Below are 27846 nucleotides of genomic sequence, written 5' to 3'. Positions count from 1 at the left end.
CAGTAGCTACTATGATCTTTTTTTATTATTCTACAGCCAGTGAATACTAGAGTTGCTCAGAGAAAGGAAGAGATAAAGCTAGAAGGGTCTGGAGAAAGGACTCTTGGGATTGCAAATGTCAGGAGACGAGACCTAAGAGCACAGTCCATCCCTTATCCTGCTATGGCAGTGGAAGCTGAAAAAAGGGCAGATTTTGACTTGTTATAAGAAGTGAAATGGGCTGCCAGGAAATTATTGAAGAGGGTGGGTATCCAGGACTAGGGAAGAGGTAGTCCCAGGGCACTCTGCCCTGGCCATCGGGCGTGTCTTGTGCAGTTCTGAGCTCCACCTTTTAGCATAAGATACTGGTGATCGGTGAGTGGACAAGCAACCAGGGCAAGCAGGATGATGAAGGCTCCTGAATTTATGCTGAGTATCAGCTAAAGGAATTAGGAACATTGTGAGCCTTGGTAAGGGGAACCAGGAGGGGGACTAAATGCTTTTTGATTGGATGGTTGGTTGATTGATTGCTTTAAGAGATTGTGGGTTCCTTCTCATTGGAGGTCAGACAAGAGTCCTGTCTGGGTGATTCTATCATCCACAACCACAATGTCACAGGGGATGGTGGGATTTAAATCCATGGTAGCCTAAATCCTTTATTTTGGTCACTGCTTCCTCCTTTCCTTCCTATTAGAAGAGTCAGTGTTGGGAGAGTAGAGCCCCAGCTCCCCTTTGCTCCCCTCCAGTGCTGGGGAAAGGGAGAGCACCAAGGTGGAGGGGACAGAGGGACCACACTAATTGAATTCCACCGGGGGCTCTTTCTTTCTTTCTCATCCCCAGATATGGGGACATGGTGCCCAAGACCATCGCAGGGAAGATCTTCGGTTCCATCTGCTCCCTGAGTGGCGTCTTGGTCATCGCCCTGCCTGTCCCTGTCATCGTCTCTAACTTCAGTCGGATTTACCACCAGAATCAGAGAGCTGACAAGCGGCGAGCTCAGAAGGTGAGTCCACTCTCACAGAGTCTTTCTTGGCCATAATATTCAAAATGAGCCAGATACTCCCAGAAACTAGAAGACCCAAGTTCAGATTCTGACCTGACACTTCCTAGCTCTGGGACCCGAATGGACAAATCATTTAAACATCACTGAACTTCAGTGTCTTCATCTATAAAAGAGCAGCAAGCTAGAATAGATCATAGGACTGGCTTTGGAATCTGGAAGACCAGGGTTTGAGGCCTATCTCTATCTCATCGTGACTAATATGTATGACCACAGGTAGTTATTCAGTCATTTAATTCAACCTCTTACTTAGTACTTGAATTCTTTAGACTGCATTCTCAATGGGGGATCTTTGAACATTAGCAGGAGGCATGCTCAATTCATTACTGAATAGCTCTCCCTCAGTGGCCACTCATTACTTATTTTGCACCCAAACTTTTCTCCTTTTGGCTTCCAGCCTTCGCTACTAGTTCTCCCTCTAGAACTACATAAAACAAATGGGAAAACGGGAAAGGATATAAAGACTAGATATCAATTTAAATAAATAGAATTTTAAATATAAAAACTAAAGGATGGTTCCTAGTCCCAAAAAGCTTAGGGTCTCATGAATTAATGTCACATCTAGGAAAAAGAAGGGCCTTTCAAGACAGAGTGAGGTCAAGAATATGAACTTCTCACCCCAGTTCCAGGTTCTTCATCCTTTCAAGCACATAACTCCTAACTTAAGGGATGGGTCAGGTTCTCAGTTTCCCTAGACCTGGCCCTGACTCTTCAGAGGGAGCCCATCTCCCCGAATCTAAAACCAAGTAGCAGAGACAAGCTACAGTAGCATGGAGAAAAAAATACATCAGAAAAGAATCCACCAGTTGTCCTAGTGTTTGAATGTCACCCATTTCGGAACTGAGGTCTCCTTTTTACAGTAGGATGGGAAGATTAAGGAGTGATGAAGATACATGGTTGAGACTGTTTCAGAACAAGGTATTGTTTAAAAACTGATTTAGAGGTGTCCAGGTGGAAACTAGATGACTACTTGTCAGAGACGTTTTAAAAGGGAATGGTTCTTTGTAGAGCTAGTCAAGAAACATTTATTAAGCAGCTACTATCTGCCAGGAATTGTGCTAGTAAAAAAGAAAAATAAATCCCTGCCCTCAAGGAGCTTCTATTCTGATGGGGAAAGGAGCTGGAAGGGTTGCCCAAGTGAGGACATAATTTCAAAGGGCACAGCGTCAAAAGCACAGCCAGGAGAGAAATGAAGAATGGCCAGTCTGAGCCCATTATCCCCAAATGGAGGCGGGAAAGAAATTCACCAATGAGACAAGGGAACCAATATGGCAGAGGCGTAGCGCAGGGTAAGAAAATGCAGCATTATGTGATCTCTTAAGGTCCCTTCCAACTCTGGTTCTATAACTCTGTGATTCTGACTGGGAAAGCTGTTGTTGATCTAATAACATTAGGATCGACACATGCTAATTTCCTAGAAACGACTGCAGAGGATAGTAGGAAACAGGAGATTTGGCCATGCTATGAGCCAGGTCCTCCGACTTCAAAGCCAGAGTCCTTCCTATTAGAATTATTGTTCTTTGTTGTTATTCAGTCATTTCAGTCGTAACTGACCCTTCATGACCCCACTTGGGGTTTTCTTGGCAGAGACACTTAAGTGGTTTTTCATTTCCCTCTCCAGCTCATTTTACAGATGAGGAAACTGAGGCAAACAGTGTTAAGGGACTTGCCCAGGATCACACAGTTAGTAAGTGTCTGAGGCCAGATTTGAACTCAGGAAGATGAGTCTTCCTGACTCTGGATCTAGCACTCTATCCACTGCACCACCTAGCTGCCCTAGTATTAGTACTAGTTAATGTCATCTACAATTTGGTAAACATGACCCCTGAACTATATCCAAGTTATTGACAAAGATGTCAAACAAAACCAGGCTGGAGAAAGAGACCTCTAGCACTCCACCAGACATCTGCTTGAGGTTGCTTGGTATTTATCCATTCATCAGAACCACAGAATCTTAGGATGGGGCCTCAGAGACCATCTAGAGTAAACCAAGAATTGGTGAACTGTAGCCTGAAGGCCAAATCCCACCTGCTGCTTGTCTTTCTATAGCTCAGAATGGTTTTTACATTTTTTAAATAAAGTTTTATTGAATACTAAAATGTGAAAATCCATTCTTACCTTGCAGGCTATACAAAAACAGGCAACAAGCTGAATTTGACTCTCAGGCTGTAGTTTGCTGACCCCTGATCTAGACCAATCCGTCCCTGACCAAGAGCTCCCACTACAATATCTCTAACAGGAGGCTGTTCAGCCTTCATGTGTATACCTCAGTTGAGGGGAAACCCACTGGTCCTCATAAAGTAGCCCATTCCACTCCTGGATAGCTCTAATGGATAGGAAGCTTTTCCTTATACCAAAGTAGCATCATGAAAAGAGCCCTGAACATGAAGTTAGGAGACCTTGGCTCAGATCCCAGCTGTCATCTACTACCTGTGTAACCTTGAAGTAGATCATTTAACCTCCACTGACCTCTATTTCCTCTCCTATAAAATGCAGAAATCGAGCTAACTGACCTCACATTGTCCACTCTGGCTCTAAATCTATTATCCTATAATCCAGACCCTCCCTTGACCCAATAACTGCCCTTCACTTGCTCCAATTAGACCCCCACCCTCACCTCAGCCTCTATTATTTTCACTACCTGACGTCCTAGAGAACAACAGATCTGAGGTTGGGGCTTGATAGAAATGCAAGACTGCTGTGTTTCCTTGGGAAAGGCTTCAGGATACACCAGGACATCCCAGTAAAGTCCCCAGAATTGGATTGTTTGTGTATCTTCCCCAAGTATCTTCCATGGAAAGGAAAGAAAACACAAAGGAGTGGGCTCCAGATGTAGTTTGCTGGCCCCATGTTCTCCGAAGATGAACCAAACAAAGAACCATTCAGTCTTCATGCAGAAATCCTCAGTAAGTGCAAAGAGGAGAGAGACAGAAGCACAGGGAGAGGAAGAGAGGCTGGCTACCCCTTGGCAGCTTAAATGCTCCAAAGATAGATTGTTTGTTCCTCCCCAAAGCCCACAATGGAAAAGAATTAATTAGACGTGGTTTTGGCTGACTCCACAGAATGGTGCCAGGCAGCCTAGGTCAGGGCAAGGGGGGTAGGCAGGATGGAACTGAAGCAATTGATCCTTTCTGAGCAAAGTACATCCTGGCAAAGTTGGGAAGCAGTGAATAGTCTGGTGTTGAAAAATGAGATCAGCATGTGTTGACTCCAGTGTCATGATGACAATATTTCCTGCTGAAAATCTGAGTTTTGGGTTTTGCGAGGGGATTACAGGCTGTGAGAGAAAAATTTGTAGAGTTCTAGGAGATCAGGACTATGGAATTCTCAGGCAAAATCTTTACTCAGGCAGCCCCTAGCCTGGGGGTTTGCATTGTGACACTTCCCAAGACACTCTAGGAGTGAAAACAGCACTAGATGAACAAAGTACTTAATCTAGCAAAACCTCCGACCTCCAAGTGTCATCCCATCAAAGCCTCTGTCTAAGAATAGTGCTGTGAGCTCTGCTTACATACAAAGAAGTTTGGTGCCCTGGGACAAAGCTCCATTTGCCACATCCTAGTTACTGCTTTACTTAACTCTAGTCAGATCTATAGAAGAGCTATTTCCTGAACCTGCTCTGGTTTCGGACCCACTTTACCCCATACCCATCCCCCTCAACCCCTCCAACACCCCCCTCATCGGACTACTCACTGGAATCAGCCCTAAGGGTATTTTAAAATGCTTTCAACTGAGTTGAGGATTTACAGAAATAATTGACTACGTTTTCCAAGCCCCCAGACTCACATTTAGGTTATGGTAAAAGTAACATTGGCTGTATCCCTAACTCAGCTGTATTCAAGGTATCTCCCATGTCCCACTTGCCCACCTCTTAGGGCATTTCCTCTGTTTTCCTGCTTTTCCTCCAAAGGTTACAGATGAGAAGATGGGGACTTCTTCATTACTCTACAAAATGCGTCCCAGGTCTTTAAGAGACAGACAGCTATGTCTTATCTTTTTAATCCCACACTGGCAGATGAAGATGACTGCCTCCCCTTTCCCTCCTTCCCTCCCTCCTTCGCTATCTGACATCAAAGTAAATATTTACAGGGTTTTCACTCAGGCTGATGCCTCCTTTCCTCAAGGTTATTCAACCCTACCCCCTTTCACCTTGGGCTCTCTGCCAAAGAGAAAAAATAGTGATCTGTTTTTGGTGGCTGAGATTATCCATCTCAAGTCTGGGAAAGATGGGTCACAAAGCAGAATAGGAGTAGTAGGGCAAATGTTAGCCCTCAACCAAAGCCAATCCTTTAAGACATAGAGCAGCTCTGAAAATAAGTACCAGCCTAGAAGTCATCGGGCTTGGAGTCCAGGAGGAAATGGATGCCCTCATTCTCTTCTTTTCTTCCCTTCACATTGGATTTCCATAGGTTTTCTGTATGGGGGATTTGGATGGCGTTAGCCAAAGAGACATCAAGTTTTCTGAGTCTTGTGAATTTAGAAGCAGAGGACCAGGAAGTTGGAGAGTAGGGGAGAGCAGGAATGTTTCTCCTCTTCTTCCTTCCTCTTCTTATATTCTCAGCCCCTTTTTTTCTCCTTCACTCCCTTACCCTCCTCCTCCCTTCTATACTCTCTCTCTCTCCCCCTTCCTCCCTCCCTCCCTCCTTTTCCTTCCCTGCTCCCATCCCTTCCTCATCTCTTAATTTCTCTCTTCCCCTTTCCTCTCCACTCCCAACCTATCTTCCCTATCCTCTTCTCCTACTTCCCTGTCTCTCCTTCTTTCACCTTCCAGTCTTCCAAGGAGAAAGCTATGTTGCCACTCCAGATGAGAGATAAATATTCAGGTACTAAAGGGTACCTGTAAGCAAAACTGCTAAAAGGTACTTAAGGAATGTAGGGTGAGATTGATGGAGAGCTAGCAGCACTCAAAATGAGTGATCAGCACCAAAGGGAAATGAATATTTCCAGCAGTCATCCCCTTTCCTAGGAGGAAGAAATCACCATCACTCTGATACTCAATACCCCTCCCCTCCCATTGGAATCTGCACCTTTCAGCACTGGGGAACTGCTGCTGAGGCTGTGTTGTGTCCTGTCCTCAGCTGAATTAGAAGCCAAGAAATAGGAATTCCCCCAGCCTATGTCTAGTAAACATTCTGTTTTATCATCATACTAACTCCTATTCTCCTCTCACACATACACCCCTCTCTAGGACTAGTGTGCCCTTGATGATGGACACACACACACACACACACACACACACACACACACACACACACACTTTTCTCCAGCTTCTCATACAGGCTTAAGAGGAAACATGGGTCCTTTTGTCTCTCAGGTTATTAGATGCCAAATAAAGGCTGAACATGCACTATATAAGGGACAAAAGAAGGTGATAATGGTCATGGGGATACAATAACAACTTACATTTACGTAACACTTTAAGGTTTGTAAAGCATTTTAAATATGATTTCATTTGGTCCTCACTACAATCCTGAGGGGTAGGTGCTATTATTATCTCCATTTTACAGTTTAGAAAACTGAGGCAGGCAAAGGCCAAATAGTCATTTGCCCCAGGGTCACACAGGTATTAAGTGTTGAAGGAAGGATTTGAATTCAGGTCTTTGTGACTCAGGGTCCAGCACATGACTGCCTCTGATGAGGATGACAACACCTGCTATGGTTGTCCTATTGCAATGGAGAGATTATATGTCTGAGACTGCTATAACCATAGAGGCTGAGATAGAAAACAAAAGGCTCAGGTCTTAAGTTTAGGACTTAAGGAGTCGCTCCCACCTGGGTAGACCCCACTAAGCTAGCTAGGTCATAACAGTAGAATCAGAAGCAGAATGAAGGCCTGGCTAGACATCAGTCACAAATATAGAGTCAAACATCCTAATTCTTCTCTCAGCTCTCCTTCTGTCTGGTACAAGATGATACCATCCCTGCTGGCAATCCCTCTAAGTCAGGGGTTCTAAACCTTTTTTGTCAGCCTATGGATCCCTTCATGGAATCATGCTTTTAAATGTATAAAATCAAATACATAGGATTACAAAATAAGGCAATTCTATGGAAATATAGTTCTCAGAAAAAAATTTTAGAACACTGACCCCAGGTTAAGAACTCCTGCCCGCAATGGTCTATTACAAATGGGGTCAAGCTCAAATAGAAACTGGATCCCTGAGGACCAAATATTGACTTAGAAAACCACAAATTAACATTATCTATGTTGTACTGTATTTTTACTTATTTTGTCAAATATTCCCCAATTACATTTTCATCTGATTCCTAATTAGTTTTGCTCTGGTCTACCAGTACCCAAGGTGATAAAGGTGGAGAGAGATTAAGTAAAGTGACTGAGGAAAGGGTAGTAAAAAGAATGAACCTGGGAAAAGTAGGATGTGGGATGCTAACTTTGTCAGCACATAGGCTAAAATTGGAATGATACAGAAAAGATGCAGGAATCTTGCACAGGCATGACATGCAAATTCATGAAGCATTCCATAGTTCTCTCTCTCCTTCCCTCCCTCCCTCCTTTCTTCCCTCCATTCCTCCTTCCCTTCCTCTCTCTGTCCCTCTGTCTCTCTGTCTCTGTCTCTGTCTCTCTCTCTCTCTCTCTTTCTCTCTCTTTGAGGGGGCAGAGAGTTATAGAAGCAAAGGGATAATAATAATGATGCTTTTAAAAGGGAGGAAAAGAAATTAATCAATGGCATGTTTTCAGAATGAGAGGAAAAGAGAAGGGAGTTCTAAAAGTGACAAAGGCAAGCAGGGCAGTCTTGGAACTACTGTGGTGAAGTAGCAACATGCTTTTTTAAATGCTGCACATAATAGTCAATTCTTGTTTAATATATGTGGACAGCTAGGTGGCACCATAATGCATAGTGTGCCAGAACTGGAGTCATAAGACTTATTTTCCTGAGTTCAAATCCAGCCTCAGATATTTACCAGCTGTGTGACCCTGAGCAAGTCACTTAACCTCATTTCCCTCAGTTTCTTCACCTGTAAAATGAACTGGAGAAGAAATAGCAAGCCACTCCAGTATCTTTGCCAAGAAATCCACAAATGGGGTCACAAAGAATCAGACACAACAGAAAACAACTGAACAAGTTTAATATATAATCCTCTTTCTTCCATGCTTCTTATAAATAGAAATCTTCATGTTGGTTAATATTTATCAAGTGCATAATAACAATAATTAACATTTTTAGAGATTTTAAAATGAGAGGCAGCATGATGCATGAATGAATTTTAAAAACACATATTAAAGTGCTTACTATATACAAAGCATCACAATAAGAGTTAAGGCTACAAATAGAAGAGTTAGGCAGTCCCTCCTCTGGAGTACACATTCTAATAAGGGGAGAAAACACGTATAGAAGGTTTCAGCTGCAAGTCGGGTGGAAAGGTCTCAAGGTCCTTAGAAGGCAACAGCAAAGGAGACTGTCATGCCTCTTTTTCAATGTCACTTCCTCTGATAAAATCATATTAGGCATAGTGGAGAGAGAGTTGGCATCAGACCACAAAGACTGGGGTTTAAGTCCTACTTCTGCCATACTGGTTGTGTGACCTTGGACAAGTCCCCTAACCTCTCAGGGCCCTTGGCAAATCTTTAAGACTATACATTGCAAAGTAAGGGCTTACCTGCATCAGTAGAGGGAATTTCCTCACCTGGCAACTGCCTCTACCAATGAAATTCCTGGTCTAGTCCCTATCCTCAAAAATCATTTTTAAAGAAAAATGGGGGGCTGAATGCTAGGATGGAATGAGTGATACTAGGTTTGCATATTAAAGAATTATCATCATTATAATCATAGACTAGCCATGATGCAGGACGGCAAATCATGGAACACTACTGTCTCCTATGAAATGAAGGAGAGGATTTCTCAAGGAGTAGCCCAAAAGTGCATAGTCAAAGTGAGCAGGCTGTAATACGTTACATACAAGGAATTGCAGAGGACAAAGAGCAATAAAGGCTGTCACCAGAGAAGTGCATGGGGACAAAGTTGGTCATGGGACCAGAGAGAAGGACAGCCCATAGGGTGCCCTGCTGTCATCGCCCATTAAGGGAATTTAAGGAAAGTATCCAGGATATTGGGTGGATTCCCTCACAATAACCATGTGAGGTAAATGGCATTATTATCCCCCATTTTTTTGTTTGTTGTTTAGTCATTTTAGTCATGTCTGACTCTTCACTACCCTATTTAAGGTGTTTTGAGCATTTCTTGGCCATTTCCTTCTCTAGCTCATTTGACAGATGAGGAAACTAAGGCAAACAGAGTAAAGTGACCTTCCCAAGATCACACAGCTGGTAAGCATCTGAGGCTAGATTTCAACTCAGATCTCCTGACTCCAGGCCTGGTGCTCTAGCCACCTAGCTACCCCTATTATCCTAATTTTACAGATGAGGAAACAAACAAATAGGGTTAAGTGCCTAGCTAATATGGGTCTGAGGTTGGAATTGAACTCAGGTCTTCCTGACTCTGGGTCCAGCGATCTATATACACTGTGCCTCTGATAAGCATGATGATAGCTGCCGTTATCTGGTAAGAGGACACAGATAGGAGTTAGAGAGGAAGGCATAAGTTGGTTATAGTCTGCATCATTGGAGGGAATGCTTCCAATGCTTTCATATTTGTACAGATTCATGGAAGAGTATAATTGTAGAGTGCTAGAAGTAGAAGAGACCCTGGACATCATCCTTTCCAGTCCTCTCCTAATTCCAAGTCTAGTGACCTTTTCTACTACACCAGGCATACACAAATTCATTGACTTCCGTTGGTACCTGGCCCAATGGATGAATACATTCATTCACCATTTGTCTATTTTACAAACACTTGCTTAACCATATTCTCTACTCCACCAGGCTGTGCAGTGGATAGAGTTCTGGCCTAGAATCAGGAAAACCTCAAATGAAATCTGGCCTCAGACACTTATCCTGAGCAAGTCAATTTAAAAAAAAAAAAACATTTGCCTCAGTTTCCTCATCTGTAAAATGGGAATAATAATAGCAACTACCTCACAGAATTATTGAAAGGCTCAAATGAGATAATAATTGCAAAATGCTTAGCACAGTACCTGGCATATAGTAAACACTATGTAAGTATCAGCTATCTTTATTACTATTAGGCTTTTGTTGAATGAATGTATGAATGAATCATTTTTAAGTGCTTACTATGTGCCAAGCACTGTGCTGCTCACTGGGGATACAAACAGAAAAATTGAGATAGTCCCTCTTCTCAAGAGGCTCACACTCTAATTAGGGAAACAATGTAAAAAGAAGTTCAGTTGCAGGGCAGATGGAGAACTTCAGCAGTCCCCAAAGTGCTGCAGTGAGTCAGATAGAAAGGCCCAAGGGTCCTTAGATTACATCAGAATTTTGGACAGTGCTAGAGGTTGGCAGGGCAGATGGTAAGGTCTGAAGGACCTTAAGAGGCAGCCGCAGGGCCAATGACAAGTCCTGTGGTCTTCCTTATTACCCAAAGGAATACAATTGGTGACTCTCATCTCATCAAGCCAGGAGAGCAGTGGAGCAGTCCAGTAAAGGTTTTAAGTGGCCCCAGCCAGGGAAAGGAGACAGAAGGGAAGGGAAGGAGACAGAAGGGAAGGGAAGGAGTCAGGAAGCCTCCTTATTGTGACCAGTCTTCCTGCATCATTGCCATCCTGGATGGGGTCTGTTAACCCACAGTTGATTCCAGAGGATAAAGTGAGGCTGGTGACTTTGCACAGTCTTGCCTCACTTAAATCTAATTCACTTGCATGCCCTGGCATCACCTCCCTGATATCATGATCCTCTGAGAATGAAAGACAGACAACAACAGCCAACAAGAGGACATAAGACAAGGGTGTCCAGCAAAGGAGCATGAGGAATAATCAGACAGATAACAGGAAAACAAAGAGAAAGAGAGAGCAGCATCCCCCAAAATAAGAGAGGAGAATAGCCAAGAAGAGGACTGGAGAGGGCTTAACAGTGTTGAGGCTATGAAGAGGTCAAGAAGGAGGAGAATTAAGAAAAAGCCATCAGACATAGTAATGAAGCACTGAGAGCCTCAGAGAGATGTGACTATAAGATACTGTACAAGACTGGCACTGTGGTGCAATGGAAAGAATGATGGGTTTGGATTCAGAAGACCTAGGTTTGAAACCTGGTTCTGCCTCTTATATCTGTGTGACTTGGAGACTTTAATTTCTCTGGGCCACAGCATCCACATCCTGTGCTTGTCTCCCACTGCAGATGATAGATTTCCCCTGTACTGTTCAAATCATGAAGGCATCAGAGACAGGGGGAGGGTGAAATTGGAGTAATAGACTCAAGGAATTTGGATGAGTGATGTCACAGATACCACTCCACTGAGGATTTCCTTTTTTTTTTTTGAGAAGCAGTGCTTTGCATCTCATTGTTTCCCTATTAGGACAACTTCTCAAAATATTAAAAATAAATAAATGGTTCACAGATCCCAGGTTATGAAGTGATTTGATCAACTCTGAGATGCAAGGTCCTGTCTACACATGCGCAGCTGAAGCAAGGTGGAGCAGCTTGAGCTTAGAGAGAGCCACCTGGTGGTTTACACTGGTACTACTACCCATTTAACTTAGTAGGGAAGAGGGTGAAGGACTCCATGATCAAGGGGATTGGATTGGATGACTTCTCAGGGCCCTTCCAACTCAAAATCTGTGATCCTATGAGTGAGAGAAGTTGGTGTAATTAATACACTTTGAATTTTTTGTACATTTATGTTCCAATATTCTTTAATATTGTCATGTATCTCTGATCTCATTGATGGGATACTTCCTCCAACTGGACAAATTGCATACCATCCATGCTTTCTAATCTTGTTTGACTGTGATTTTTTTCTTCTTGTAAATCTTCCACAAGGGAACCACCCAGTGCACTGAGGGCTTCCTCTGGATTATGTTATATCATAAACACCCCTTGCTTTTTTGCTGCCCGGGGGACCCCTATGGGCTTCTTAAAATAATGTTTTTAAATAAATGAAGGAAATGCTGAGTTTCAGTTAGAACAGATGTTCTTAACCTAAGATATGTGTGTCTGGGTTCTTTTTAAATATTTTTATAATTATATTTCATAGTTGAAGCAACTAGTGGTACAGCAGATAGAGTACTTGTTCTGGAGTCAGGAAAATCTGAATTCAAATGTGGCCTCAGATACTTTCTAGTTGTGTGACCCTGGGCAAGTCACTTAACTTCTGTTTGCCTCAGTTTCCTCAGTAGTAAAAGGGGGATAATAACAGCACCTACATCACAGGGTTTTTGTAAGTCTCAAATGAAGATAATATTTATAAAAAGTGCTTAGCACAGTCCTGGCCCATAGTAAGTGCTCTATAAATGCTCATTCTCTTTCCTTTCCCTTTCAATATAATTGCTTTTCTTTGTAATCTTATGTATTTCATTCAATGCATTTAAAAATATTATTCTGAGGAGTTCATAGACTTCATCAGACTATCAGAAGAGTCCATGACCCAATAAAAATAAAGAATCCCTTAGTAAAGATTAGTGAAAATAAAGCTGTGATTTTTTCTTCCCATTCAAGTTCACAGGCCCCTTGAAATCCATCTGTGGACTCCCCAATTAAGAAACTCTATTCTAGATCTCATGGTGTTATGTGGGTGCTGTTTACCTTTTGATGTCAATACATGATCATCCATCCACTATCTCTAGTCACACACCTCTTTGGTCATATCTTTTATATTACTTTGTGCGTTTAATTTCATCATTGTAATTTACTGCACCAGTAAGTAAGGCAAAATGGACAGAAAGCCAGCCTTATAATCAGAAATACCTGGGTTCAAATCCTAGCCCTAACACAAACTGGCTGCATGACTTCTCAACGTCCCAGTGTCTCTAAGACTATAAATTTAAAAAAAAAAAAAAACCTGCCAATCTTCATTGGCAGAGGAAGTTATTTACCAAGAAATTCCTATATCAATGAAATCACAGATCTGGTGGTCTAAAAAAATAATTATATGGACCATATGTCTGTCTGTACCAGTTGGATTCCTCAGAGACCATATTATTTCATTATTCTTTGTTATGTAGCATGACCAGAAGCATATTGATAGAAGAACAATGGGATTTTATTTCAGGGAGGACCTTGGGGTGATCAAAATCACTGCACAATTTCCCAAATGCAATCCAGTTCACTCTCTTCCTCCTGTTCAATTGTCTATCAGCAGTGTCCATGATATATGCTACATTGGGCCAGCTCTATGGGATAGCTATACAACTGCATATTATAATCAGGAAAAAAAGCATTCTTCATCCTTTTGGTTTTTCCTATGTAGATAGGTTAAATGCTTACGATGGACCCTCACTTAGTGCAGCAGTATTCTGGGCTTTAATACAATTAGCACAATGTTATCTGCAGAGAGGGACATCTGGAGAACCTCAGCCCCCATAGGGAATCTGTCTTCCATTTGGACTCTGCATCATACTTTCTTCTTGACAATGGCAAACATTTTTAGCAAGAGTATATATGCATTGTTTATGCCTCATTTGATATTAATCATTGGGAGATCATCAAAGACATAATTATCATCATGGTTGCTTTTATCAAGGAGCCTTGGATCATCTTAATATGTATAGAATGATATGACACTTTGTTGTAGGAGGTCCTTACAGGCAGCAAAAATACTTTTCACAGTCAACAAACAATAAGTAAAGTGGGTTGTTATATTCTCTGTATCTTTCAGTCCATTGTGTAAAAGATGTGCTCTGCTTTCAAATATCATTTGGGAAATCCTGCCTGTTAGACCCTTCTCCTATCTTCATCAAGGACATCCTCAAAAATGTGCATAAATTATTCTCATGGAGATTTTGTAGAGATAAGAAGGTAGGCTTATGAGTCAATAGTTATTGATGCCTTTTTTGGGGTAGCAATAGCAGCCATGAATTTTTTTTCCCAATCATTAAGCATCTTCCTCCCTTTTAGATAGCTCACAAAATCAATTCCCTCAAAATTGTGTTGCTTCCAGCATGGATCTCTCCTGTTTATACTTGGCCTGATGCAGCTGTTTTTTCTGTCTTTGTTTTCTGAAATGTGCTATTTCTGCTTTCTCACATTTCCTCATGTTTAGTTCAACTCATTTCACTTCCTTTGGGAAGCCTTTCCTGATTCCCTAGTTATTTGTGCTCTCCTCAGATTGTCCTTAATTTACTTATATGGATCAATGCTGTTTCTCCCTAGTAGTAGAATATAAGCACCTTAAGGGCAGGGACTCATGGTGTCTTCAGATCCCTAGCATGGAGCATAATGCCTTCCACAGAGTAGGAACTTATTAATTGCTCTGAATACCTACCTTTTCACTGAAATTACTGACTACCAAAGAATGTGCTAATTTGATTTGGAAGGTGATATTAAGTCCTTTGGAGACTATCTCTACCTTTTCTTCTGCTCCTGATCAGCTGGTCATTTTTTTTTTTTTTTGCTTTTGTTCATGAAATTATGTTTCTTGTTGCCTTTGGGATATGACAAAACTATCTTCCATCAACTCTTTTCTTAACACCTTTCCAAAGAGAACCTGTGAGCCATCCTTTCATTTAGCCACATCTTCCTTATGTCTTCTGGCAAAAGTATGCAAAAAATGTCATTACTGATTAGGTGAGATCATTATGGATCAAACAGCATAATATTTCTAAAGCACTTAGCACAGTGCCTAACACATAGTAGATGATTTATAACTGCTAATTCCCTACCCTTATTACTGATAGGATTCAGTTTTTCTAGTAGTATGTGATTCACGGGTCACTGGTCAAAGATCTCCAATGCAGAATACATATCAGCAGGTAATTTAGTGTTTTGTAAGTTATATAAAGCCTATGTAGTTCTTCTAATCCATTCTCAGACACTTACTTGTTGTGTGACCCTGGGCAAGTCCCTTACCTTCTGTCCATCTCAATTTCATCTTCCATAAAAAATAGCACTTACCTCCTAGAGTTGTTGCAGGGAAAAAAACAGATATTTACAAAGCACTTTGCAAATCTTAAAGTGCTATATAAATGCTGGGTTTTGTTAGCTATTATTATTCTTAGCATCTTCTGCCTCCTTTTTCATCATTCTACTGCTCTAACAGAAGGGCAAAGTGGGTCACTCCAGATTGAGGGCCATTTTGTATCTTTCCACATTCCATGAGTTGCCATGGCCCAACTATTCATCACCTAGTGGCCAGCCTCTCTGATTATAAGCCTCTCTTTTATTAATCTTGCTGGACCTCAGAAAGTAAGCTCCATCTGTTGCTAGGACCACATTCTCTTTGAGATCCCAGGGTAACTCACATGCAACCATGAAGCATCAGAGTAGCACATTTGTGGATTTGTATATATTTATCATGTATTATTTTATATTAATGATATCTGTATATGTATCATATGCCCCCACTAATTTATTAGCTTCATGAGGGCAGAAATAATGTCTTTTCTAAAACTCTATATCTCCCCTGGTACTTAGTACAGGGGCTTACTGTTCTTAGTAGATAGACACTGTATGACTGTCCACTAAACTGAATCCCTGAATACCCCAAAACACTATGCTAGGCACTGTGAGAAAATGCAAAGATGGCTAAGAACTGATCCCTAACCTCCCCAGCCCATTTCAAGAGAAATCACAGCAGGAGCCACATTGAATCCCATATTCTGGGTATTGTTCCATAAATACATTGCCAACCTCTTCATCCTGTGTTGGAAATGATTAAACGATACAGTGTATTTGATATGACAATCTATTGCTTTAATAGAGCCCAGGGTAAGATAAGATTAAAAGAAATGCCACAAAGGAGAGAAGAAAAATCTTTCATCTCTAGAAAGTAATGAAGACAGACCCCAGATACGATAAAGGTCTAGTTCTAAGTGGTGGGATCAAATTATATAAGGCTATAATGAGCTTGACACAATTGGATTTCCATATGCAGCTCTCAGCACCCAGAGCTCCCCTAAAGTAATAAAAACTACCTTCTCCTATAGGGAGAGAAGAACATTGTTTGAATGTAAACATCCCGTTGGAGGGGAGAGAAGGACAGGAGCAGATTCTCCGAAGTAAGGAGCTTGTCAGGATGAAAATGACTTTTGGAAACTTGGCCAGCTGGGCAGATAGAGAATGGATGGATTTCTCTTTTCCCTATCTCCCTCTTGTGTTTCTGCTTCCATTTCTCTGGACTCTCTAGCTGGGGTGAGGAACAAAGGAAAGTAGGGGCAGGCCACAGCCCAAGCATGGGTTCATAGGCTTGGGACTAAAGTGGACCTAAAAGGCCATCTGGTCTGAACCCCTTGTTTTTCATATAAGCAAACTGAGGCCCAAACAAATTAAGTGACTTCCCAAGGTCCTATAGGTAAGATAGAAATGCTATTTTAACCCAGAGCAGTCTGGTACAATGGAACAACATTGGCTCAAATTCCATCTTTGACCTCCCTATCTGCGTGACCTTTCTGGCCTCCTATAAAAATGAAAAGCAGGACCTGAGGTCCCTTCCAGTTTCAAATCTATGTTCTGAACCAAGCCCAGTGTGCTTTCCCCTGTATCTTGTTGCCTTTAAAAGTCATGTAGCTTTCTATGCTTGTTTAACAGGATTTGTGACCCAATCCTCCAGGGGAAGACAAAGGGATTTGGTCAAAGGGCTGCACCTGAGGACCTAGAGGGCCACATGTGACTTCGAGGCTGCAGGTTCCCCATCCCTGCATCCTAGCCTAACCAATTTCAGGGATGAGGAGGATGATCTCCAACTTCCATCAGAGCTCCCAGATTAGGTGGATATTGGCAGAGGAAGAAAAGAGACAGTGAAAAACTAAACCTACATAGCTAGTCCCAGGTTTCTGTCTGCTTACCCCCTTGACCCTGCCTCCCACCCTCCACCAGCCTTTTGTGACTGAATTTATTTTGCTGATTTGCTATAACTCTGTTTTTTAGAATTTCCCTAAGCTCAAACGTACCATCTTTGGCACAGAGAGTTGGCATGTCACATGTTTTTCATGATTGTTCCAGAAGTGAGGATGACTTTGGCTAAACCATCCACACTCCCTTAACCCAACACTGCCAATACATGTTATTTGTTAAATACATGTCTGAGATCTGGGGTGCAATATGTGGCTATGCCACAGCAAAGTTCTGTGGCCTACTTGTAGATGGAACTGTGACCCTTGGCCCCATTTGCTTTGAGCTGCTAACCAATTTACCTAATTGAGAAGTTTCTTCCCCTATCCCTGCAGACTCACTTTAGAGCAGGGGTGGGAAACCTTCGACCTCAAAGCACATGTGGCCCTCTAGATCCTCAAGTGTGGCCCTTTGACTAAACCCAAATTTGTTCTAAACTTTCTTTGATCTCTGGACAGTTCTTATCCCCAGTAAGTTCCTGAATATTACCAAAAAAGGTTGTCATTATTTTCACGACGGTGGCCAAGGCCACTGGGCTAATGGACAAATCATGATATATACCTTCACGTCTATCAGGTAGTCTAAGCCCCTGGATCCCTGAAGTAGTTTTAACAACTAACAACCAGCCAAACAGGACTCCAGGTGAGGACCGCCCCAGGTGGAAGAGTAAGGGCATAGGGAGAATACCACAAAATGTGTTAAGTATCTCCAATACATCAACAGAATGAAACAATCACAATCGTTACACTCATGGCATTTACATTCTATCTAGAGAAAACATGTACATGTAAACATATCAATAAGATATATGCAAAATAAACAAGGTAATTTGGGGGGAAGAGACATGAAGTATTCAGGAGATTAGGAAAAGCTTCATGGAGAATACTGAGCTTGAGCTGAACTTTGAAGAAAAATGAGGATTCTAAGAGATTGGGCCGAAAAGAGAGGGTACGGGAGAGAGATGGGAGATGGATGGAGGACCTTGTGTGAGGAACAGAAAGGCAGCTTGGTCAGATGGTGTGAAGAGAAGTCTCCTCCTGACCTAACTCTCTAATGTAAGGTAGCTACAAACTTCCTTGGAAGCAGAGGGACAGAATGACCCCTGGAAGTCCCTGTGAGTCTGGTGTTGTTGCTTTCTTGGTCACACCCACAAAGGAGTCACCTGAACCTGGAGTCACCTGCCAAGTGCCAGAGTCTGAACTTGGGGCTATTTTGCAATCTTGGGGTCCCCTCCCCCAGCTCTTCTCCTCCCTCAAAGATTCCTTCCCTCACTGACTTAATTCCATAGTTGTGCTGCTGTCATGGTTACACCAATGAGGTCTATTAAGAAGGAAAAAAAGCAGCCAGTGTACCTTGTGTCATTCCCAATTCTGCCTAGTGGGAAAGGTGGACAGTCCTCCAGGTCAGAAGTCCTTAGGGCCGAGGCACATTTCAAAGAATAAGAAGTTAGAGGCATCCTTAGCTGGGAGGTTCTGGGAGAAGGGACTAGAAATACTTTTAACATTCCTCATAGAAATCAGGGTTCTAAAGTTTCTCTCCTGAAACCCAATAGATGGAAATTCATAAGAACAAACTCAGAGAGCTATAGCCACAAGGCAAAGCTTCACATAGTCTTCTTTGGGGGTTGGAGGGGAATGAGGCAAAGCAATCGGAGTTAAGGGCCTTGCCCAAGGTCACACAGCTAGTGTCTGAGATCACATTTGAACTCAGGTCTTCCTGACCCCAAGGCCGGTACTATATCCACTGCACCATGTAGCTGCCCCTACATGGTCTTTTTTCATTAAAAACACACATTTATTGAGTGCCTACTATGAGCCCAGTACTATGCTTGGTACTGGAGAGTGATACAAAGAAGTGTGATAGTTCCTCAGGGACCTTGAAATCTAGTTGGAGAGATAAGCCAAATGTGCAAAAACACCTGTAGTACAAAATAATAGTTAAGAAGGGCCGTGTTAAGTGGTGCTTCAATTCCATTCAGGTCAACATTCGCCAAGCATCTGCTGCTGTGCTAGGCACCAAGCAATAAAAACAAAATGAAAAAAATCCTGCCTTCAAGGAGAATAAGAATGGGGGTGGGGAGGGTTTATAGAGAAGACAGCAATTAAAACAAGATGATCAGTGACACTCATAGTCTAGATCAATAAGTTCCCTGAGGATAGGGATTGTCTGGCACTTAGCACAGTATCTGGCACATAGTAGGTGCTTAATACATGTTTATTGATTGGCCATCCCACTTCTGTCTTTGTACCCCTAGTCCAGATTTTTTTGGGGGGAGCATCGTCCAGACTTAAGAGAACAGTGAAATCCCAGTGTGAAAACTATAACTGTCAGTCTTTGAGAACTTTATAGATTGCCTTCAAGGATCACACACCTAGTATGTATCAGGGGCAGGTTTTTCCGACTGAAGCTAACCAGAGCTCTCTCTACCATGGCAGGTCACTTCTCATGCCAGGTACATAACAGATGCTTAATAAATGCATGTTGCATTGAATTGAGTTAAGAATAATGGCTCCCATTCACTTGATACTTTGTAGTTTACAAAGTACTTTTCTTAGGACAACCTTGGAAGAACACTTGAGAATGTATCTACTAAGATTTACGAGACACTACATGAATTTATAAAACATTCTTTGCAGAAATAAAGATAGATCTAAATATTAAGAGAAACATTAATTGCTCATGGATAGGTTTAGTCATTATAAAAAAAGACAATATTACCTAAATTAATTTACTTATTCAGTACTATATCAAACTCCCAAAGAATATTTTATAAAATTAGAAAAATAGTAATGAGATCCCTATGAAAGAACAAAAGGTCAAGAAACTAAAGGGTAATAATGAAAAAAAAATAAGAAGAAAGGGTATCTATCAGTACCGGCTCTTATATTGTACTATAAAGCAGTAATCAATGAAAACAATTTGGTATTGATTTTAAAGAGAAGTCAATCAGTAGATAGGTATACAACATACAAAAACAAACAGTAGCATAGTGTTTGATAAGCCAGAAGACCCCAGTTATTGATAGGGGAAGGACTCACTACTTGACAACAGCCTGGGAGAAATTAGGTTTCACTTCCCCACATACAACAAGATAAGCTCCAGATGGATATATGGCCTAGATATAAAAGGTCACATCAAAAACAAATGAAAGGAGAAAGGAAGAAATTACCTTTTGGACTGATGGGTCTATGACTAAAAAAGAAATCAAGAAAAACTCACAAGATAAAATGGATAAATATAGTCATTGTTATTATCACATTGTTTTGGGCAGAACGGCAGAAAGCAAATTCACAGATGTGGGAAAGACCTTGAATATCACTTAAATAGCAAAAAAGACATTTAGGCTTTACTCAGTTGACAGTAGGAAGTCACTAAATATTTTAAGGCAGGGGACAAGACAGATCTGTGTTTGTACAGGATGACTGACAAAGACATGAGCAATGAGAGAGAGAAATAAATAGGAGAGGAATGCCTGAGGGGAAGCAAGACCTCTTCTGACTTTAAGCCTAGTGCACAACACAGGGAGACCCTTTCATGCTGACACAAATGGAGACATTCTGCCAGTATGTATGTATATGACATGATCTATCTTTGGTCAAACAAGTGTGAATGACCATATATAATCATTATCATCTTTTTACTTGACTGGTTGAAAGTTTGTAAAACACTGTGCATGTTACTTCAGTTGATCCTTCTGATAATCTTGTGAGATAGGTGTTATTATTATCCCCATTTGATAGATGAAGAAGCAGAGGCTGAGAGAGATCAAGTGACTTGCCCAAGGTCACATAGCTAATAAGTTATCTGAGACTGGAAATCAGGTCTTCCTCAGTCCACTCAAACACTCCAAGAGCTTCCTTCTCTAAGTCCACATAAAGGTAGAATGTCAGTATATTAACTCCAATGACAAAATACAGTATCTGAGTTGCCCAGGGCAGCATCCTACTTGAGCTGCCAGCCCAGTACTCTCATTAGTCTCTGGCACATTTATGAAATAGCTGTCCTAAAAGGCTGAAATGCCCTCTGGTCACCAGAGGGTGTTCAGACTGAAGACAACTAGGCTGCCTTCTACACTACCCAGATTTCAAGTGGTAGCAGTGAACACAGTGAACACATTTTACATTTAGTCTAGAAAATGAAATGGAATATTAGCCAAAATATTAAAATATTTCGCTGTGTAGTGTGCACATAACTCCAGAGTCCCTGCCTCATTTGTCTGGGATCTCTTCTCTCTGTTGAAGGTTCCCTCTACATCCACAGGACTACAATATTTAACATACTATGATTACATAGTTTACTGAACACAACCCCCAAATAAAAATGAAGTCAAATATACCTACCTCTCACCATCTCCTAAACCTCCTCCTGCTTGCCCTCTGAGACCTTCAGAGAGTAATTTTCCAAATCACCAACAGCCATAGGAAAAGGATAAGGAAAGCATATGGGAGGGTAGGGAGGGAATGACCTCTCTTCTCAAGACCATAGACTCTTAGAAAATGAAAGATACAAGATAGTGCTGAAATCAATGTCCCCTTTCAGTTTATCATTAGTCCAACTAAATTCACAGTAGCTTACACCTTGACACTTGGGTTACTCTTTTGTTAAAGTTCCCATCTCTATTCCAGGATCTCAGCCCAATATCATCATCTCTTTCATAGCTCATGTCTCTGGCAGCCTGAATATCTGGCCAATTAAGTCTTTGGTGACAGTGGTAAGGGTAGAAACGACTACCCATGTCATGTCATGTAGCCAGTCCTGTACTGTAGTGTGCACAGACCACTGTCCTAGTCACCTCAGCTCTGAATGAAAGGAGTTCACCATCACACATGAAAATAGCATCAAGAAAGCAGCCTCAGTCCTGCATAAATTGGCCCTTAATGATCTCAGTGTCTCTCTTTTTGTCTCTCTCAATTACAGAAAGCCCGCCTTGCCAGGATCCGTGTGGCCAAGACTGGTAGTTCCAATGCCTACCTGCATAGCAAGAGGAATGGTCTTCTCAATGAAGCCCTGGAACTGACAGTCAGTATCCTGGGATTGGAAGGAGGGGATAGGGAAATGGGACAGCAGAGAGAAAAGCTGTGGTTTTCTTCTTCTCTCTGAACCTTAGGTCCTTCTCATGCTCATACATAGCCTACCCCTTACCCTCACTCAGGTAAACAGTGATACTTCTGACCTTCCCCCAAACATCAGATCTACCAGATTTCACCTTATTAAGCATCACCTCTAACACACACACACACACACACACACACACACACACACACACACACACACACACACACACACACAGCTGCCCAGTTTAAGCTGAATCTGAAGAACTCTAACACCTGCCTGTTAAGACTTAATTCCTGGACCTCACTTCATAGCTTCCCATCAAGGGGCACTGAGCATAACTAGGACTGTCTCCATAAGAGGGAAACTATTTCCAAAGCTTCTTCTCCTCTAATCATGCCACCAAGTACTTATTAAGTCCCTACTGTGTGCCAAGCACTCTGTTAGAGGAAGCTATAAAGGCAAAAATGAAACAACTGCCTTCAAGGAACTTACAATCTAATGGGGCAGACAACATGCATATAGAGGTACATTCAGAATGTGAATCAAACATATACAGGCTCACCTTAGTGGGGCAGGAGTGGGGAGGGGGCACACCAGGAAATGCCTCATGAAGAATGTAGTACTTAAACTGAATCTTGAAGACCAGGATTTCAACAGGTGGAGATGAGGAAGGGAGACAGCCGGTACACAGGCACCCAGAAAAGGAAAATGAAGTACCATATGGGAGGTACACAGCTGGCTCCCATGGCTTAACCCCGAGATGCTAAGAGTGTGTGCAATGGGACCTGGCATGAGTTACATTTCACTAGGTGTGCCAAGAATCTCTTCCCTCTACCCCGAAACTTCCTCATTCCTCAGCCCCCTTCCCCAACTGCAGTTGGCCACCTGCTTTTCCCAGCTTAGTCGTGGGAAGGTCACAGTCACAGCCCTTTCCCAGTCCTGGGGAAGCAGAGGAAAAGGACAAGGAGGTCTGAGTGGGGAAAGAGACTCAAAGGAATCTCAAGGCCCCAGGGATGGATTAGTGGCCTGACTTCTTTGTGCAATGCACCACAGTTCCCCAAAGCAAAGATATTGTGAAGTAAGGAGGAAAAAATATAAGTACAAGAGTGACTGGATCAAATCCTGGCCAATCTGATGCTGTGTGGTGCCATACCTAGGTAGCTTGTATCTTATTTGTTCCATGCAACGTGCACCCCTCCATTGATAATTTCTTGATCAGTAACTAGAGCATCCTCTTCCCCCCACTCCCTGAGCCAAAGCAGCAAGTAAGATGGGTGCCATTGAAACCTGTATATACCCTACAAGCCAATAAACAGTTTCCTATCACCTGGAGATTGAAGGGTAGCCCGGAAGAAGCCACACTGTTCTCCCTTCCTTATTTTGTCTTTTCCCTCATCTCAGGGTTCCCCAGAGGATGAGCACCTGACCAAGACCACATCACTCATTGAGAGCCAACATCACCACCTGCTGCATTGTCTGGAGAAAACTACTGTAAGTCTCCCCCTGCCCCCACTTTAGTCATCCCTCCCAGCATTCAACTTCCCTCCTCCTAAAGGTATACCCTTAGTCTTAAGCCTAGCCCCAGATTTTAGGTACAGCCTTTCCCTCCACAGACCAAGATGGTGCCAGGGAATGGTGGAAAATTAACCATCCTCTCTCTCCCAGTATCACCTCATGCTTTCTACTTCCCTACCCTGAAGTCACTTTGTCATAATCTCAAAGCACTGAGTCAGTGGTGGCAACTCTGTCATTATGTACCTAACAGAGAGAGAAAAAAAGAGGTTTACCTTGGTGTAATGAAAAGAGTTCTGGACGGATTCAAATCCAGGTTTGGCCTGAGAGGCCTTGGGCTTTTAATTCTCTGAACTTCAGTTTCTGAATCTGCAAAATACAGATAATAATACCTATACTACTGAACTCAGAGAGTTTCTGGGAGGATCAAGAGGGATGAGGCGTATAAAGCAATAAAATAAATGTTCTATGAATGTGACCTACTAAGCTATTGTTATCTCCCTATCACAAGTGCCTCGCCAGGGCCTGGGCTCTCAGATAAGGCTGGAACTTACTTGCTATTTCAGCTACACATTCGTAGCTAACAGGAGCTATGGGGCAGGTTATATGCTATCACAGTATGACTGATCTCTGACTGTAATGGGCTGACACATCACCCTCCAAAGTAGATGCTACTGAGCCACCCCCTCCCCTATCTCCTCACTACCAACAGTGCAGCATACTTGGAATAGACAGCAACAGCCCCGGGTGCAGAACTCTCCCTGCATCCAGGAGAGGCTTCAGGTGGTGCTTTTTAGCCAGGCCCCTCTGGTGCCCCCCTTCAGCCATGTGGAAAATGGTGGGAGATGGGGCTTTCCAACTGAAGATCAATACTTCTGCCTCACCTATCTCCAAAAGACGGTTGAAGCCCCTGAGAGGTCCAAGCCCTGAAAGGCTCATGAGGCAATACCAAGTCCTGGGTTAGGGGACCATAACTGGAATAAGCTGGAATGAGATGCTTGTGCCACCTAAATAGGACACAAATAAAATGGAAGCATCCACACTAAAAGTTGCAGAGTTCACTGGTACCTTCTTTTCCCCACACTGAATGGTCCGCATGTCAGAGACGCTTTCTGAGTAAGACTATCTAATACTCTCCCTTCTCAGGCCAGAGGGAAAGCACTTTAAATACGCACTCTGCAGGTGGCATGTGAACCCCACAGAGGTTTCCTAATCAGGAAGCCTGAAGTAAACCTTGAAGTTTCCAGGCCTCCCCAAATATTCCTTCCCTTGCCCCAGAGGACTGCATTTGCATGTCTTGTGAGGTCCCTGGAATTCTCCTCCAGGACTTGGAACAATGCTAAAAGGACAGGCTCAGGCTTAACTGCCCTTTCAAACTTGCATGTGCTGGATGGAATGTGGACATTTTAGAAAGGAGTGGGGGAAGAGGGGGAATTGTTTAGGTTGTGGGGATGGAATGTTGGGATTAAGAAAATGGGGAGCTGGAACTAAGAATAAGATTAGGATTTGAAGGGGTGGAACGTGGGGATTGAGGGGGTGGAATGCTGGGATTGAGAGGGCAGAATGCTGGGCTTGAAAAGTGGAATGTTGAGGCCTGTGGAAATTGAGGGGTGGAATGCCAGGATTGAAGGTGGAATGTCAGAGTTGAGCTTGGGAATGCTGGAATGTACAATCAATGGTGTTTTTATCTTCTGTTGGCATGTTGTCCTGTAGGGGTTGTCCTATCTTGTGGATGATCCCCTGTTATCTGTACGAACTTCCACCATCAAGGTATAGCTTTTTAAAAATTCAATTCCTGTTTTTTCTCTCTGATTCCTGTGGCGTATGTGGACTGTTCTCTTTCTATCACTTGGTCTGGTTTCCTTGCATGTGCTGTCACTTCTCCCCGGGGCTTTCCTTGCCCTCTGCTGTCACTACCAGTACCAGCTCAGGTTTCCAATTTTCTGTGCAGATCTACTCAGCAATCTTTCTCTTCCAACCTTCTCCTTCTACCTTGCTGAGGGTGTGGCAGGGGTGGTTGAACACGGCACTTGTCTTGGTATCCTGTGAGTGTCCGTGTGCCTTATCTGTCTGTGGCACCTCCTTTGGTCTCCCGGGGATTCCTGGTTTTGGCTGTTGGGTTAACCTCTGCTCCAATGTGACCTCTCCTCTTCACCCTGGCAGCCTTAGCCAGGCCACAGATACCCCCAGGGCATTCTTTAGCCTCATAAGATGTCCTTATCCATAGGTCCTTAGTTTGTCCACTTCTCATTCTGACTCCAGTCTGGAGGACCCTAGTCATCTCAAGTTCTCCCACCATGAGTGTGTTTGACTTTAAGGAATCCCCATGCAATTCTCACTAACAGCCTAACACCCTTCCTCTTCCCCTCTCAAAACACCTATGGTAGGAAAGCATGTCCCTCATAACATTCAACCCTATTGCCATCATGGAGAGTAGCACTCCAACTGCTTTAGTTTAAAAGCAATACAAAAACCTTTGTGTCCCCCCCTTCAATGACAATAAGAACAAACATTTATTAAGCACCTAGAGATAGCAAAGAAGTGTGACACTCCAAACAACCTACTCCCACCTCTGGTGATGTCACCAAATCCCCTTCTGGTGACCAAGAAGCCATGCTGGTCCACTGATCCCCAAGCCTAGGTCTCCACACTCAAGCTTCTATGTCCTCCAGCACCCAGAAGTAAACTCTGATGCATAATCATTCAGATAGTTATAACTGTATACCCCTTAGACCCTTCTGAACCATAACTCCAGAAGGAGGATACAACATGATCCCACCATCATACCAACCCTTTACCCCCACCCCACTGTGATAGCCAGGGCTGCCAAGATGATTCCTTCTTTCCTCTCTCAACGCCTGTGGGATGTTACCTTTCATGAGTGTTCGTCTGTGCTCCAGTCTCCTGGGGGCCTACCCCTACAGAGCCCAGGTCAAGACCCTCCAGTTTATGTGTGAGGGGAATTCATCCCCTCCCTCCCACCTCCTCTTCTCACATGCTTCTCTGTCCATCCCAACAGAACCATGAATTTATTGATGAGCAAATGTTTGAGCAGAACTGCATGGAGAGTTCGATGCAGAATTACCCGTCCACAAGAAGCCCTTCGCTGACCAGTCACTCGGGCCTAACCACCTCCTGCTGCTCCCGGCGAAGCAAGAAGACCACTCACCTGCCCAATTCCAACCTGCCTGCCACCCGCCTGAGGAGCATGCAAGAACTCAGTACCATTCACATCCAGGGCAGTGAACAGCCCTCACTCACGACCAGGTGAGAATGTCCCATTCCCCCTCCTCACCCAGAAGTCTCAGCTGTGGAGCCACCAGCTTGGCTCATTCTATGCCCTCCCTCCCTCTCCTCATGGGCTCTAACCCAAGAGGATACCAAGATACCTGGTTGCTGTCAGGACTGGAGTTAGAAATCAGGAAGGCTGTATCAAGGCTGCAAGATAATCAAGTAGACTTAGTTTTCCCTAGGGAAAGCAACATTATTATTACAGTCAACTCTTATTTAACAAATAGTATTCATATAGCACTTTAAAGTTCATAAAGCCCTTACTTCACTAACAATGCTGGAAGGTAGATGGTATTATCACCATTTATAGATTAGAAGGCTGAGGCTGGGGACTGGCTCCCTCCAGGTTACACAGTTAGTGTCTGAGGCAGGATCTGAACTCAGATCTCCCGCACTCTAAGTCCAATGCTCTTATCTACCTTGCTACCAACTTAGTTTCCATAATCTAATCAGTATTCTCTCTGCCAATGCAGACTACAATCCTCTGTCCTAATAGGCAGCCATTATGAGCTGCTGTCAGCTAAAAAGCGAACCCCTGACTTTGAGCCCTCTGATGATAATCCTTTCCTAATTTAGCTGCAGATAACAAGCATCCAATCTGAAGCTTGACTTGATAAGCCCTTCCAGCCTGGCAGCACCTACGAGAGATGGTACTGCCCTGGCCTAACCTTCAGGAACCCAACAAGAAGATAACACAGTAGGATTTTAGTGGACGATTTGGAATTTATCAACAACTAATTATGCATCCAAGGCTGACTCTCCAGCCCTACTCCTTACTGCCCTGTATACATCTGGGGGAGGGGGAAGAGAGAGATTAAGAAAGCAGAGTGGGGAGGGGATTGGTCCTGTCTTCATCAATGTAGGAAAGCCCCTGCATCCTAGCACCTTTTCATTTATAGTCTTGAAGAACTGTCCAGGGCATCAACAAGCTAAGTGGACTTGCTCATATATTTTAATTAACCATTACTTTGGGAATCTTCCGAGCTCTGTCCAGCTCCAATAATGGGGCAAAATGAAAGCTGCCATGAGTAAGAAACCTGGGAGTTTGAGGGAACCCTGGGTTGGAAAGGAAGGGGCAACCCCTTAATTCTTTTTT

At 42.9% G+C, this 27846-nt stretch overlaps 1 protein-coding gene and 1 non-coding gene across 2 annotated transcripts in view; both read left to right on the top strand.

The window, feature by feature from the left end:
* Window positions 1–27846, top strand: part of KCND3 (potassium voltage-gated channel subfamily D member 3) — a 307637-nt gene that overhangs the window by 273991 nt on the left and 5800 nt on the right. The window contains exons 3-7 of the mRNA XM_072644347.1: window positions 820–982; window positions 21810–21911; window positions 23349–23438; window positions 25173–25229; window positions 26479–26726. Coding sequence (XP_072500448.1) covers window positions 820–982; window positions 21810–21911; window positions 23349–23438; window positions 25173–25229; window positions 26479–26726 — 660 coding nt within the window. The remainder of the gene's footprint in view (window positions 1–819; window positions 983–21809; window positions 21912–23348; window positions 23439–25172; window positions 25230–26478; window positions 26727–27846) is intronic.
* On the top strand, window positions 7422–7526 carry LOC140530572 (U6 spliceosomal RNA). Its single transcript, XR_011976007.1, has one exon. It is a non-coding gene; the product is annotated as a U6 spliceosomal RNA (small nuclear RNA).

This window comes from Notamacropus eugenii, chromosome 2, assembly GCF_028372415.1.
Source record: "Notamacropus eugenii isolate mMacEug1 chromosome 2, mMacEug1.pri_v2, whole genome shotgun sequence".
In the NCBI taxonomy this organism is placed as follows: Eukaryota; Metazoa; Chordata; class Mammalia; order Diprotodontia; family Macropodidae; genus Notamacropus; species Notamacropus eugenii.
Note: the sequence above shows the minus strand (reverse complement) of the source record. Positions and strands in the feature narration are given on the sequence as shown.